The sequence below is a fragment of the Gopherus flavomarginatus genome, chromosome 15, assembly GCF_025201925.1.
Source record: "Gopherus flavomarginatus isolate rGopFla2 chromosome 15, rGopFla2.mat.asm, whole genome shotgun sequence".
Taxonomy (NCBI): domain Eukaryota; kingdom Metazoa; phylum Chordata; order Testudines; family Testudinidae; genus Gopherus; species Gopherus flavomarginatus.
The window spans coordinates 11210359-11226318 of record NC_066631.1 but is presented as its reverse complement, the minus strand read 5'-3'; the positions used below and the strand labels follow the sequence as shown (position 1 = coordinate 11226318).

Genomic DNA, 15960 nt, shown 5'->3' with positions numbered 1-15960 from the left:
GCAGTGGTTGTCTTTTGTACAATTAGAGGAAGATCATGGCATTAAGAGGTGGTGGGAGCAGGTGCAAGCAACTCTGAGGTTGTGGGCTACTAGGTGCCTAAATATATACAGAGAGTGGTTCTCCCTTGCAGCATCAGAACAGTGCACTCTAGAATGGCAGGTGGAGGAGGGCTGAACTGCCTGAGGGCATTTTCACACAGGGGATGCTATTACTCTCAATGAGATGGCTTTCTCCCCTTTACAATAACTTAATGAGGAAAAAAAGGGAAAATAAAACTGTGCTGTAGCACCTTTTTCAGTTGGATATCTCCAAGTGCTTTATGCATTTATCAAGCATCTCTACGCTTATGCAAAAGTACTCCTTGTTTTACAAATGCCTAAAATTACAATGCAGCCAGAATGATTTATATGAAGTCACGGAGTCAATGATAGGACAAATAATAAAGCCCAGGAGTGATGGCTGTTCTACTAAAATTTCCTCTAAATAATAATACTTTTAAGAGTACTTTTCATCCATAGATCTCAAAGTGCTTTACATAGGAGGCTGCTATCATTATCCCCATTTTACAGATAGCATATGAGAGGCACAGAGGTGAAGTGACTTGCTAAAGGTCATCCAGGAGGGTAGTAGTAGACCCAGTCCATGGCTCTAACCATGAGCACACTGCTTCTAGTGGAGGCTTCTCTTTGAGCTCATGGCTCACAGTGTCTACCTGGGCTACAGAAGCTTGATAGACTGCTTAATTTTCTAAAATCTGCTCTGATCTGTGACCAAAAAAGTTATTGTGCATCTTTATTTCACACCTGACTGCACGTGATGTCTAGCTTTCATATAGTGGAGGTATTTAAAAAAATGATAGTTTTGCTGCCTCAGCCTATGATAGGAAGGCTTAACTATGCTAGAGAATTTCAGTAGTGCAAGCAATTGCAATGCTTAACACCTTTTGCATCCCGTAGAAGTGCTTTTAGTGGTGGACAGACACTGGCAGCATTACTGCAATTACACTCGCTCTGAGCAAAGCCCACAATGGTTGCATCCTGCACCAGCTCACTATGCTATCAGTGTGGACAGAAAATAGTAGGACTTCATTTCTAACAGGGCAACTGGTCTTTTGAATACACTTTCATAATGGCCCTAGAATCTTTCCAGTTTTCTGTCTGAGCAAGGATCTCCAGCCCAAACCCATTATTTCACTTAAGAAACAAACACGTTTCCTATACAACCTAAATACAATTTTAGGTAACTAATTTGCAAGCTCAAAATTGGACGAAGCACTGGATAGAGTGCAGTGTATGTAGATGTGGAACAAGATACAGTGTTGACATGGAGGTACTTGGTAGAAGCAAAATAGTTCATAAAGATTGCAGCATCTAATAAATCAAGTGCTTTCTTAGTCCGTAGGGAAAGGTAAGTAGAGGCAAAAACCACTTTTATGTAGCATTCTCCTATGTGGGACTTTGGGTAAGTATCAGATCACTGAGTGACAAGATGGGAGAAGCTCCAAATGAATCTAAGTACTGGAACATTCTACTCATTCTGCTTAAGTAATTTGACAGTAAAATAGTACCAGTTTCCCTCCCCCAATCAGCAGGGTTGATGTAGGCACCTGCTGTGTCTAGAGTACTAACTGTGCATGATATTTTCAAGGTTAACATTTGGAAATCTTCACAAAATACAGACTAATCAGAGGCACTGAGGCCAAATTTCTAGACTTGTAAATGGCCCATAGCCTTCCACCTTTGTATATACTAGAAAAATACACCAAACCTTTAATTTCAAAGTCCTCTTACAGAAGAAAGGAAGGAAGAAAAATCAAATAATTATGTGACGGTATTATTCTTGGGATTAGACACTTGCATCAAGATACTCCACAGCCATGGTTGCATATATGCCAATTGTCACAGATGACTTAAAAGCCGAAGTGGCATTCCAGAGCTTGACTTTCACTCGGAGACTTGCAGAAAAGTATCTCGCTCCTCTAGCTTTGGTAAAGGGATGTTACCTATTAGCAAACAAAATAAACAATGATAGCATGAGACAAACTGCTTGTTATTTAGTCATTCCTACTAAACAGACACTTGCCCATGTGGCTCACTTTAAAAACTTACAGCTGACTAGCTTTTCCCCTGCAAACAAGCTCCACTTTAATTTACAGACAGTTATCTCTTGGAATAAGTCAAATGTGTGCAATAACATTAGGGTACAATAAAACCCTTTACTTGCTACATGACTACTGGCCAAGTAATAAAGAGCTAGACACGAGTGTTTCTCCATGGGTAGCCAAAGCTATCATTGCCCTATTTCAGTATCTTCCTGCTACTGACCAGTTCATTCAACTGTGGCAGGTTACATCTCTCAAATCAGCTCAAGCCATCTACCTGGGCTTTATCAAGTCCAAATGAGTTGTATATCAGAAGATGGTACCTGGTGGGGCTACGAAATATTCCTCAACTGTTTCTCTGGCATTTTGCAGCAGCTCCTCAGTGCAGTTGCCTTCTGTGATGTTATCTTCTCTGAGATACAGACATCTGAGGAGCACAGGAGAGTACTAGCAATTTCTGAGACTTATCTTCTTTGCCAACTAAGTACAGGAGCATCTGGTACTGGATATAAAGTCATGCCCCTACAGCCAGGCGGAGATTGCCTGGCTCTAAAACAATTAACATTTATCTTCTAAGCTTGTTCCAGTTCAAAATGCTATTAGTATATCTTACATAGTTCTTGCTTAGAGACACTGGCATGTGGGTGAGCAACCTCAACTTCCCTCCTGCCTGTCCTATAGCTCAGTTAGCTGGTCAGGCTCCACATACAACCATACAAATGATCTACTGTAAACTACAGTGAAACCCTGGGAAATTTCCCAGTGTCCTCAAATCAGCAGGACCTTCAGCACTGAGCTGTACATGGACACAAGCACAGAAGCGCTGCATTGGACTTACTGCTCAAGATTATTGGCACTATGTAAAAAGCTGAGTGAGACAAACCCTACATGAAAGTGTACAGTCAAGCTGACTTCTTGACCAACTAAAGCTTCAGAAGAAGTGACAGCAATACAAAGTAGGCAGCCTGTGTATCAAGAGCAGCAGGGATAAACACATTCTGAAGTGACCGAGGATCTTGTTCCAGGGCATTTGGGGGACAGAATGTTGTGACATGAAGAATCCGTGCAAGATACATTACGGAATTGGAGTACATCTTTGTTATGCTTCTGTGCCTAGTTCAGGGACATTACACAGACACTTTTCCTACATAGAACCACATTGACGTAGAACACTAGATAAAGGTTTTGTGGAAAAGGGACCAGTTTCGTGGCTGGGATGATTAGTGAAAACAGTGTTTCTGTTGAGACAATGGGTGTAAACAACTTGGTAAGTTAACAGATAAGCAGGTCAATAGCCATGATTTGTTACCTGTCCTCTAGTACTGAATCCATTGGCTCTACCCCTTCTGTGTTAACGGCATGAAGTTGATCAGCAAATTGGATTGCTTTCTCCAGCCGTTGTACACCCTCCCAGTTGCGGAAGTCAACTAGTGCCAGACGTTCCAGGTGATCGAGCACCTCCACAGTTACTTTTTTCTGCAAAAAGAAGGAAACAAAGTCGCAGAAGGAGACTGCCAAATACTGATGAGTTGGTGTGGGCAGAGATGAGTAAGCTATAAATATTGCTGCTAAAATTCTTCAGAGTAAAAGCATTTCTTGTTCAAGAAATAACTGTTTTATTATACACCCCTACCTCGATATAACACTGTCCTCGGGAGCCAAAAAATCTTACCGCATTACAGGTGAAAGCGCGTTATATCGAACTTGCTTTGATCCACTGGAGTGTGCAGCCCCCCCCCCCCGACCACTGCTTTACCGCGTTATATCCGAATTCATGTTATATCAGGCCGCGTTAAATTGGGGTAGAGGTGTATTTGAGCATCTTGATATTTTGCTGTATTTTATATTTCCTTATCTTTTTAGTGAAACCAGATTAGAAGCTCCTAAAAAGCACACTGCCGAATGGATACAACAATGTAGCACGAGTGCCCAGCTGTTCATAAGAACCAGCATTCCCACTATCTTTCCCCTCCTCACTTGGTGTCTAGCAGAGGTAAGTCAAAACAGCTGTTACTCTTATAACCAATACACACAACTCCACAAGGTAGCTGGCCAGAGCAGTGTCTCTTGACCTTTCCAGACTACTGTACCCCTTTCAGGAGTCTGATTTGTCTTGAATCCCCCCAAAATTCACCTCACTTAAAAACTACTTGCCTACAAAATCAGTTGTAAAAATACAAAAGTCACACCACACTGTTACTGAAAGATTGATTACTTTCTCATTTTTACCTTATTATAAAATAAATCGATTGGAATATAAATATTGTACTTACATTTTAGTGTATAGTATATAGAGCAATATAAACAAGTCATTGTCTGTGTGAAATTTTAGTTTGTGCTAACTTTGACAGTGCTTTTTACATAGCCTGTTGTAAAACTAGGCAAATAACTAGATGAATTGATGTACCCCCTGGAAGACCTCAACATTCCCCTGGTTGAGAACCACTGGGTTAGGGGAGCTAAAGAATGCACTACCACAGCCATTGATCTTCTCTCCATAGATCTAGCAATGTGGGGCAGATCCATAACTTGGGTAAACTGTCATTGTTATGTTGACTTCAGTGGAGCCTGACAATTTATAGCAGCTGAGATCTGCCTCTGTAAGTTTGAGTGACCTATGAACTTTAATGCTATCACAAGAACACTTGATTTGAACAAATGCTGCCCTAGAACACCATAGGGTTAGTTTAATTATTTCAGTTTAATCTTAAAATTAATGACAACTTATTTTGTGTAGCTCTGTCTTCCAAGTTCTAGTCGGAACTAACATGGCAGCATTGTTGGGTATAGGGTTTAGAAAACTGTCCTGAGTTTTGATTTGGAGGGATGTAATTAATTTTACCATTATTTCCTCTCAAATTTGCAGTTACTAGCTAACAGAGGAAAGTTACATTGACCAGGTGTTTAAATGTTTTGCTGAATTCACCATACCTCAGGGAGTGGTCTCTGTTCCACATGCTGCCATGTTGGATTCTGATAGACCTAAAGTGGAAGAGATGGGCAGTGATAAATATGCAACAGTAGTTTGAATATTTAGGATGAATAATCTCAGATCATAGACACATTGTCTAAAATACTTGTAAATTGATTCTGTTTTGTAGGGGAAATTAGCCCTAGAGAGGAGAATGAAACCAAACCCACATGTAATGAGAAATAAAGTTGAAAGATTGGCTGTAGTGATGAATCAGTTGATGCAAAACAAAATATACTTTGCACTTTCGCATGTCAGAATGCTTTAAGGGCAGGGAAGCCTACTGAAATTGTGATTTGCTAAAGGGACAAATAAGATTGTGGTACAGAATCCAGGAGTCTAACTTCTAGTTTTATACTTTAAACATTAAACAATATTTGCTGCCTGAAACTTGCTAGCTGATTTATTACTCATGTTCCTCTTACTCCTGATTACAAAATATAATCCACTTCTTACAGTAATTTAATCTATTGTTTTGCAGCTTTTAATTTGACTAATAAAAGTTTTGAAAATTAGATACATTATAAACTGTCTTCTAGCTACGGTCTCTTTGCTGTATTTGTATGTGACAATACACTAAGTGTAGCCCGTTGAATGGATCCTGATTCCTGTATGTAGCTTTGGGCTTCGCTTTGGTCCACAGACACATCCAGTGTTACGTATTCTGCTGTAATAATGCTAGGCTCTGGCTTGTAACTGTCACCCATTGACCACTCCTCCTACAAGGCGTCTCGTTGCTACTGTCACCGGCTGGGTGGAGGTTGGATGGGGGCAGTCGATTAAACATCCCATTCATGACAGGATCCCCGATTCTCCTTCCCTCCTGGGGCGGGTGGCTGATGTCCCCACGTGTCTTGCTATGCATCTTGCACTGGATGAAGACGCTGGATGCGCCACCCCCATCGGATATCATGGGGGCGAACCGAGGCCGCTCCGGGGTCTCACCCGGCCCCTCCGCCGGGGGTCCCCCGCAGCTTCCTGCCGGCCGTCATTCCCTCCCCAAGCAGCCTGCGTGAAGCGGCTTCCTGGGAAAAGGCCGCCCCAGTACGAGGCGCGTCCCGAGGGAGCGCCCCTGAGGTAGCGGCCGAACCGCAGAATCCACATTCTCCCACCCCTGCACTTCCGCATCCGGGGACGTAGGCTCAGGCAGTTGAGCGGAAGTGCGTCATCGCGCTGCGCTTACCAGCGTGCTAAGAACGGGAAATACGTCAGGAACGGCGCTCTTAGCAGCGGCGAAGGGGCCTTCGTTCTGGGGCAGGGCGACGTGAGGCCCGGTCGGTTCCCCGGGCCCGCGGCTCCGCCATGAACAGCGTGGGGGAGGCCTGCACGGAGCTGAAGCGCGAGTATGACCAGTGCTTCAACCGCTGGTTCGCCGAGAAGTTCCTGAAGGGGGAGAACGCGGGGGACCCCTGCGTGCAGCTCTTCAAGCGCTACCAGCTCTGCGTGCAGGTGGGGCAGCGGGCCCGGCGCGGCAGGGAGGAGGGGGGGCGAGGCGAGTGAGCGAGCGTGGGGAAGGTCTCGTCGAAGGGGGGTGGCCCGTTCTCGGGTTTCCGCTTCCATCGCTGGGGAAAGGCCTCCCCGCCCCCGCCCTCGCACAAACCCTGCCCAGCCAAGCGCTGCATTGGGCAAGTTGGTGTCTCAGCCGCCGCCCCGGCCCCGCTTGCCCTTGAGCAGGGCTGCGAAGCCTTGGTTACGTTGGGCTTTACTGGGGCAAAATGACTGGTGAGTACAATAGATGGAAGAGGGTGGCTTGCTGAGTTACCCTGGTGAAATCTCTTAGCAAAACCAGCGCTCAGATAAACTATCTCTGAAATGAGGATGAACTTACCCACCTCAGAAGGTTCGTGTAATGAAGATAAATTCCTTAGTGTGTTGAGATCCAGATATTACAGTAAGTGTAAGTATTGTTAAGTATCATTTTGAAGATGAAGAAAATCACTTGTGATGAGAAATTTAAAATCTTCTTACTAAAATGTTCATAATTTGCAAGACTTCTTGGGGACAAGCATCAGTCAGATTTGACTCCTTCTCTTCAAAACTTCCCTTCATTTGAGAACCACATTAATCTGAGAAACTTAATGTTATAGAGATGCTATTCGTAATTACTGTGGTGTGTGTGTGTATCCTGTTTTATTACTGTCAGTACTGATAGAATATTTCACTCACTCATACAGTATTAAATTCTCACACATTAGTGATGACCTCTCTTTAATTGCTTCTTATGCAGGGGGAATTTAACTTTCAGTCATAAGAACATAAGAACGGCCCTATGGGGTTAGACCAAAGGTTGATGTAGCCCAGTATCCTGTCTTCTGACAGTGGCCAGTGCCAGATGTACCAGAGAGAATGAACAGAACAGGTATTAAGAGATCCATCCCTTGTTGCCCATTCCCAGCTTCTGGTGAACAGAGGCTAGGGACACTATCCCTACCCGTCCTGGCTAGTAGCCGTTGATGGACCTATCGTCCATTAATTTATCTAGTTCTTTTTTTGAACCCTGTTATAGTCTTGGCCTTCACAACACCCTCTGGTAAGGAGTTCCACAGGTTGACTGTGTGTTGTGTGAAGAAATACTCCCTTTTGTTTGTTTTTAAACTTGCTGCCTATTAATTTTCATTTGGTGACCCCAAGTTCTTGTGTTTTGAGGAGTAAATAACACTTCCTTATTCACTTTTTCCACACCGTCATGATTTGATAGACCTTTATCATATCCTCCCTTAGTTATCTTTTGTTCCAAGCTGAAAAGTCCCAGTCTTATTATTGTCTTTTCTTACGGCAGCTGTTCCATACCCCAATCATTTTTGTTGCCCTTTTCTGAACCTTTTCCAATTCCAATATATCTTTTTTGAGATAGGGCGATCACATCTGCATGCATTATTCAAGACATGGCCATAACATGGATTTATATAGAGGCAATATGATATTTTCTGTCTTATTATCTATCCCTTCCTTAATGATTCCCAACATTCTGTTCACTTTTTTGACTGCCGCTGCCCACTGAGTGGATGTTTTCAGAGAACTATCTACAATAATGCCAAGATCTTTTTCTTGAGTGGAGCAGCTAATTTAGACCCCATCATTTTATATGTGTAGTTGGGATTATGTTTTCCAATGTGCATTACTTTGCTTTTATCAACAGTGAATTTAATCTGCCATTTTATTGCCCAGTCACCCAGTTCTGAGAGATCCTTTTGTAGCTCTTGGCAGTCTGCCTAGGACTTAACTACACCTCTACCTCGATGTAATGTGACCTGATATAACATGAATTCGGATATAATGCAGTAAAACAGTGCTCTGTGGGGGCAGGGCTGCGCACTCCGGTGGATCAAAGTAAGTTCGATATAACGCAGTTTCACTTATAACGTGGTAGGATTTTTTTGCTCCCGAGGACAGTGTTATATCGAGGTAGAGGTGTACCTTGAGTAGTTTTGTATCATCTGCAAATTTTGCCATCTCACTGTTTACCCCTTTTTTCCAGATCATTTATGAATATGTTGACTAGGACTGGGCCCAGTACAGATCCTTGGGGGACACCACTCTTTACCTCTCTCCATTCTGAAAATTGACCATTTATTCCTATGCTTTGTTTCCTATCTTTTAACCAGTTACCAATCCATGAGAGGACTTTCCCTCTTATCCGATGACTGCTTACTTTGCTTAATAGCCTTTAGTAAGGGACCTTGTCAAAGGCTTTCTGAAAATCTAAATACATTGTATCCACTGGATTCCCCCTTATACACATGCTTGTTCACCCCTTCAAAGAATTCTAGTAGATTGGTGAGGCATGATTTCCCTTTACAAAAACCATGTTGACTATTCCCCAACAAATTATGTTCATCTATGTTTCTGACAATTTCGTTCTTTATTATAGTTTCAACCAATTTGCCCGGTACTGAAGTCAGGCTTACCGGCCTGTAATTGCCGGGGTCACCTCTGGAGCCCTTTTTAGAGGTCCCTTAGTATGCCATATTCAGTAGTCTCTGCATCATTTACTTGTCTTTTTCTGTATGTTCTCCAGTGTTCTGTTTTTCATTAACAAGAAGAGGAAACATCCTAGTTTCACTGCATTGTTCTTCATAGAAAGCCCAATATAATGAGGATTTCTTTACTGGAAGTGCAGTGATGTTGAAAAGCTGCTACAGTTTGTGTGCCCTATGTAACTCAGTATAGTACGTTATTTTGAGTGCTAGGTATGTCTAGGATTGTGGGGGGATGTTGAATGGCTGAAATTTCATAAAACAATGAACTTACAAGGGCTGTCGAAAGAAGCATTATTTTTTTTTTACTTACATTGCTCATCTCAGTATTGGCTCATGTACAGGGCCCAGATCCTACACGCTGCTGCAAGTGGGTAAATCCCTGTGCTATGAGCCTCATTAACTTCATTGGGGCTCCATGCAGGCATAGAGGTCTGACCACATGATCAGGGCCTAATTTTGTTGCCCCCTGATTTGGCTTCACGCCTAATTTGTTGCCCCCTAGATCTTCATTCTTGAAGTTGAAGTCTAATTGGTTGATATATTTCTGGGTCTCCTTTGTTTAAAAATTTTGATAATATTTGGCTTTTTTGTTCAGTTGCAGATTATTCCATCTGTATTCCAAATAATCAAAAATCACAGCTAGTGGTACTTCCTTCTGTTCATTTAAAATCTTTGGATGCCCTCTTTTGGCCTTGTTTTTTTTGAGACATTTACTATCACCAAACATTGATTCCAGTTGAGTTTTTGTTTTCCTCTCCTCTTACATTTGCTCATAATATGGATTCTTTTCTTCCTTATGGTAAAACACTTTATTGGTTGCTTTATATTTAATATTTCTATTTTTCATCCTAACTCTGATTCATTCTTCAGATGCATGTGGACAAGTATCTTATGTTCTTTTACTCTCCTGGTTAGCAAGATCTTATGCTCTTTTTTTAATTTAAAGTTATCTTTTTTTCTTAAGGTGTGTACCTTAATTTGATTCATTCCTTTATTTTCTTCTCTAAACTCATTTAATTTGTGTCCTTTGCCTTTGCTTTTACATCTGTTAGCCTTTGACTGTGTATTAGGAAAGGAAAGGCTATCTGTCACCTTGTTGCATTCACAGTGTTCTGAAACAAATGATCTTGAACAAAGTTGAAAGAAAGGTACTCTTCTTCTATTCTAAAATTGATTGTGTGTGTTTCACCAATAGGTATAGCACTTGAGTAGCTAAAATTGCTGACTGGCTACTTTCTTGCTGCTCTTCTAGTTAAGAAATGCTTTTCATACTTTCATCGACTTACAGTATATGTATTACACACACGTTCTGAGGTCTAAAAGAAAATGGGAGTCAGATCACTTGAGAATCTCTGGGTAAAGAAAAAAGGTGTAAAAATAAATAAGGGAGACAACATGGTAGAGGTCTACTATAGACCTCCAAATCAGGAAGAGAAGGTGGATAAGACATTTTTAAATGAAGCAGACATCTCCATATCCAAAAGACCTAGTAGTATCATGGGACTTTAACTATGTGGACATTTGTTGTAAAAGTAATATGGCAAAATACAAAACTTCCAGTTAGTTACTGGAAAGTATTGGGGACAACTTTTTTTCCCCAGAATGTAGAGGAAGTAAGCAGGACGACAGCCATTTTAGATTTGATTCTGATTTAATGGGGAGGAATTGGTAGTGAAAGTGATCATGAAATGATAGATTTCATGATTCTAAGGCAAGGAAGGAGTGAGAGCAGCAAAATAAGGAAAAAGGACTTTAAAAAAGCCGACTTTGAGTTTCTTAAAGAACTGGTAGGTAAGGTCCCATGGGAAGAGAATCTAAAGTGTGTGTGGTGGAGGGAATACTTAAAGAGTGCTGGCAGTTTCTCCAGGAGACAGACTATCCCCATGTGAAGGAAAGAGAAGAATAGTAAGAGGCCAATATGGCTTCATCGGGAGGAGTGTAACAAAAATGATAAAATACTTAGAAAATCTGACCTATGAGGAAAGGTTAAAAAAACTGTGCATGTGTCTTCTTGAGAGAGGACTTTCTGTCAGGGCAGTTAAACTGTGGAATAGGCTTCAAAGGGCAATTATGGAATCCACATTACTGAAGACTTTTTAAGAACAGGTCAGACAAACACTTGTTAGGGATGTTGTAGGTTTACCTGGTGCAGCGCAAGGCTCTGGATTTCATGACATCTCAAAGTTCCTTCCAGTCTTACATTTCTATGATATAAAACTATGTACATTCTTTAATCTCTCCTATAAAGCTTAATTGCAGTCACCTTTACTTAAGTGTTTTTCTTCATACATACACATTTTGTAATAGTTCTTTCCTCCCTTTCTTCCATGTCCCTCCTACATGAAGCTTTATTATTGACGTTCCAGTTGGAAGAACAGGCAGTCAGTGCTTTTGTAACAGGCATCCTGTCAATTTCTTTCACGATGCATTACTCCATGAAAACTTGATCTGTTGCCTTGGTGCTTCTGCTCAGAGCACTGAGACGTCATCTTTAGGTCCCATTAGCTTCTCTTTCACTCACCGCACCAGGTGTAATTCCTCCAATATATGGATGAGAAGTGTTTGGTCTAGGGCTTGAATAAATTTATCTGATGGAGTCTTGGCTACAATTCATACTATGTTCGCAATATCTCTTTGAGCATGTCTGATGGTATGGTTTGATGGAAACCTTAATAGCAACCTTCATTGGCCTTAAATTATATCAGGCAGGGAACATGTCTTCATGTAGAACCACAAAACATTATTAAAACAAATTTGCCTTTTTTTCCCCCTTCCCTCCTAGAAAGCTATTAAGGAGAAAGACATACCAATTGAAGGGCTGGAATTCATGGGTCCCAGTAAAGGAAAAGCTGAAAACTCCTCCTGACCTTGTTTGGGCATATTGTGCCATTACAATGGCCTTTTGGACTTGGAAAAAGAACCTCACCAAGACTAGAAGATTGCCTTGGATTAGCTGTTATTTCTGCCTGGCTTTTTAAGAAGCAAGAAGTCTTTTCTGCAGTTTCTTTCAGCTAGGTTGTGTGGCAATTACTGTTTCATCTTAAATGAATGTTGGTGGTCTGGCATCATGCGGTGTGTGAAAAGCCTTTTTAATCAATCTATGATCATCAGTGAATGTACTCTGAACAGGGGAATATTTATTGAAATGGGTTTAGATATTAGCTGGTTTATAATCAGTTGCTTTTTTATTTATATTATAAGACAATTTTAAATGCTAAAATTAATGTGAAAGGAGTTAATTTACTTACGGGAGTGTGCTGCTGGATTTTTATTGGGATAGGGTTGGTTTCAGTTTTTCTGAAAACTGATATGCTACAGCTTTGCTTCATATTGTCCAACTTTAGTGGTGTCATAGAAGTACCACTGCTAGAGTTGCAATTATTTTTGTTTGAACACGCATGGTGTTATTTTAATATAGAATACACATCTGTTAAGTAAAGTTACGCTTGACTAAATGAGACAACTTCCAATTAAATCTGCCTGTGCCCTTTAAGATGGAAAGGGGACAGCCTGTCCCAGAAGTGAACAGGAGCAACTGCTTTCAGAAGGTACTTTCAACAGCCTCAGGCACTCTATGCAGAGTTGAAAGGCACTGACACAACCTTGAATTTAACTCTGTGCTACTCAGTGGCTGTTGCCCCATCAATAAAGCTTCAGCAGCAATTCAATTACACCTCAGTTGTCCTCCTCCAACAGGTACCCCCTACGTGCCCAAAAACAGTCCACAGATTAGCCTCAAAATCATGAAGTTAGATGTCAGCTTAATACTTGAATTAGGCAAGGAGTTCCTGCCTTATGACACCCTAAAACCAGTACCCAGCTGTCAGCTGGAAATTTGCCTTCCTGCTTTGTAATAAGAAATCTGAAAGGAGAGGGAGAAATTCAACTTTAGTTTTCATGCAGAGATATATTATAATGTCCTAAACCAAAACTTAGCTGGCTGAAATCTGATTTTAAGAATTATTGAAATTTTGATTTAGTAATATCAGGAACTGTTGAACGGTGATCTTAGTTCTTTACTAACATGCTACACTAAGCTTGTTTTCTAAATTTCTTTAGAGACTTTTGTTTAGCCCTCTTCCTTACAGCAATGCACCTTGCCCTCTAGCCTTCTTACTGAAAAAGACTTTTCCATAAGGAGGCTCCTGATAGTGGTTTTTTTTAGACTTCAGGTTGACTTGAGTTATCGAAAACAAAGCTTCCTGCTCCTGCCCCCAGCCCTTCCTCCCTAAATCCCTCTGGAGATCTTGAAGAATGCATCTTTTTTTCTGCAGACCTTAATGTAACTGGAGGAAGCAAGAGGTGTGGGTGACTCAGAAGAGCAATTAGTTTTCCCCTTCTCTGAACCTAAGGTTTACAAAGGGAGAAAATCCCTCTGCCCCCAGAGCTTTATGAAAGAGTTGAGGGAGTTTCCTCCCCATTCACCCATCATGAGCACAGGGAGCAGCTGAAGGAGTGAGAAGAGGAGTCTCCTCTATTGATGTTGATTCTCCTCTCCACCGGATGTGTTTAAAAACTGTTGCCATTCTTTTGGACCACAGGAGGGTTTCAGTCCTTTGGAAATGAGTGAGTTAATAGGACAGGAGCTCTGTTCCTAGGCTCTAAACATGGGGGGAAAACATTTCTTAATGAGACTTTTTGTAAGAATTGGAGCTTCTTTATTACAGACCAGAGGAGAACTGCAGCTACGGTACTCTGACACAGAGGATGATACATGAGACTTTTGACCAGTCGATGAAAGCAGACTTCTCTTGGACTTTCTGGAGGCTGCAGTGTGCCTACTGTTGTAGGTCACTAGAGCTTGCAGAAACTGAGTTTGTTTACTAGTCCTCATAACAACTTAAACTCATTAAAGAAATTTCCATAACTTCAGTAAGATGGAATTAATATTTCAGCTATTTTATTGCTGTAAGTACATATTCCCATTAAAAAACCTCCAGAAAATACAGTTAAGGGTGTAGTTCTCAAACAACATCCCTGATTTACCTTAACTGTCCCTAGTGATGCTCTGATCATAGTGAACTCCTGTAATATTATGGTCATTAGGCTAATGAAACTTCTGAATACATAACATTTAGAATACCTTAAGGAGCTGTATGACCATACATAACACCCCATAAAATTAAGAATAGCACATGGGAGGCAGTTGTTCCCATTGTCTTCATGATGGGCCTGATTCTGCTAGCTGTTGAGGGCATTCAGCTTCCTACAGCAAAAACTTAGATGGAATAATTTTGATCCTGTAACAGGCTAGCACCCTGTTCAGGTATTATTAGAAACAGCACTAGCTTATATCTCAGCCTCATACACCCAGACTGAGAGCTAACATGAAAAAAAACAGTATGGTAAAAGTCACCAATAAATATCAGGCATTTATATATGAAACAAGCTATAAAGCCAGTTTTCTTTGGAGCATTCCATGCAGAGAAAGGGAGATGGTAGGATGGCATCATTTGAGGCAGAATTAATATCTGTTGGGAATGCTGTTTGAGAAATGCCTCTACCTCGATATAATGCTGTTCTTGGGAGCCAAAAAATCTTACCGTGTTATAGGTGAAAACACCTATATTGAACTTGCTTTGATCCAGCGGCGTGCACAGCCCCAGCCCCCCCGGAGCACTACTTTACCGCATTGTATCTGAATTTGTGTTCTGTGGAGGTGTATAACTTTGCACATTCTTTTAAGGATAATGTGCACTCTAGTCCCTGGCTGCAGCTTGCAGTTCACCTCAGTGATGTGTTTTGGGTAGGAGGAAAGAGGCAATCATGCTAGTGTTAGAGTATTACTATCCCAACTCTGGAAAAAGTTTGATCAGGTAATTCAAGTAAGCCCGAAAGTGCCTTACACTGAGCTTTAACATAGGGGGAAGCTTGCTTTAGCAACCACATGTATTCTGTGAAGATGCTGTAATAATGGGGATGAAATAAATATTGTGAAATGGGGGGAAAGTGTCTTGTTCACTGTAGAATTTTTCTTGTATTGGCTGATCATTTGCAAGTCTTCCTCCAGCTAGAAGATAGGTAGGAATAGAATAGCAGAAGCTCATTAGAGAAGGGTAGTAGTGATGATTTCCTATTCGTGGAAAGTACAGGGCCAAGAAGGATTCAGCTTTGGCTAAACAGTACTAATTAACAAATCTATGCTGTAACAGACAATTTTATGAAGTCATAACTAAAGAGCTTACTCCTATTCAAAAAGTTCTAGCTTCTTAATTGCTGTAGGATAACACTTTGTATTTATGGTAGAATATGAAAATACTTCTGCTTCAAAACAGACTGGTGAAAATTAAAAGGAAGCTTCCTGCACAGCTGTGTTGCTGCTTTGTCCATGATGGACAGCTTAGTTTTCATAAATTTGCACAGCACCTCACTCCTAATTGCACATATTAGGCCCTAATTTATGTAGTAACATATGTATGAAGCCATATTAGATTATAAAGCCATTTGGCAAAATTGCACAGGGAAAATAAGGCACGAGAAGTACTGTCAGGGGTGTGGAACAGTGCAAATCCTTCAGGATGCTATAAGATTAGAACTTTGCTCTGTCACAGTATAGGAGCATTCCAGCTGGGTAAGACGATGTCTACTAGAGTATACCCCTCATGATTAATGGCTTAGGGAGAAAATCAGTTACAGTTTAGATCCAATTCTGTTGCTTGCATAAGAGTTTGGTTTTCTAGTAGGCATTCTTACCACTCCTCTGTTATAGGCTATAAAGCAGTAACCACTCCTACCTCTCATAGCTGCTTAAAGGAGATAAGCAGAAATTAAATCCCTCTCACCACGCTATTGCATACAAACACCCTTTCCAGCCCTCCAAGAGTTTGTTAACCATAAACTCTGTAAACAGTATTGGGAAAAGACTAGATCAAGGATTTCCAGTTCTTTACAAAGGTCCACACACAAG

The 15960-nt window shown here is 41.1% G+C and overlaps 2 protein-coding genes across 2 annotated transcripts; one reads left to right on the top strand and one right to left on the bottom strand.

Moving 5' to 3' along the window:
* Positions 1 to 1747: 1747 nt before the first annotated feature.
* GATC (glutamyl-tRNA amidotransferase subunit C) lies at positions 1748 to 6231 on the bottom strand. Its single transcript, XM_050923667.1, has 5 exons — positions 6019 to 6231; positions 5034 to 5084; positions 3412 to 3578; positions 2426 to 2529; positions 1748 to 2003 (listed from the first exon to the last, which is right to left on the bottom strand). Exons 1-5 carry the CDS (start codon positions 6199 to 6201, stop codon positions 1945 to 1947), a joined length of 564 nt encoding a protein of 187 aa, XP_050779624.1. The 5' UTR covers positions 6202 to 6231; the 3' UTR covers positions 1748 to 1944.
* A 46-nt stretch (positions 6232 to 6277) lies between these two features.
* Positions 6278 to 12121, top strand: TRIAP1 (TP53 regulated inhibitor of apoptosis 1). Its single transcript, XM_050923673.1, has 2 exons — positions 6278 to 6522; positions 11836 to 12121. The coding sequence occupies exons 1-2, from the start codon at positions 6376 to 6378 to the stop codon at positions 11917 to 11919; spliced, it is 231 nt and encodes a 76-aa protein (XP_050779630.1). The 5' UTR covers positions 6278 to 6375; the 3' UTR covers positions 11920 to 12121.
* Positions 12122 to 15960: the final 3839 nt, after the last annotated feature.

Excerpts from the sequence above, each read along its gene's own strand:
- GATC (XM_050923667.1), bottom strand. The coding sequence starts at position 6,201 with ATGCGGAAGTGCAGGGGTGGGAGAATGTGGATTCTGCGGTTCGGCCGC. Across the intron at positions 2,530-3,411 it reads GATTCAGTACTAGAGGACAG|ATGTCTGTATCTCAGAGAAG; the intron begins GTAACAAATCAT and ends TGTGCTCCTCAG. Across the intron at positions 2,004-2,425 it reads ATATTTCGTAGCCCCACCAG|GTAACATCCCTTTACCAAAG; the intron begins GTACCATCTTCT and ends GTTTGCTAATAG.
- TRIAP1 (XM_050923673.1), top strand. The coding sequence starts at position 6,376 with ATGAACAGCGTGGGGGAGGCCTGCACGGAGCTGAAGCGCGAGTATGAC. Across the intron at positions 6,523-11,835 it reads GCTACCAGCTCTGCGTGCAG|AAAGCTATTAAGGAGAAAGA; the intron begins GTGGGGCAGCGG and ends CTTCCCTCCTAG.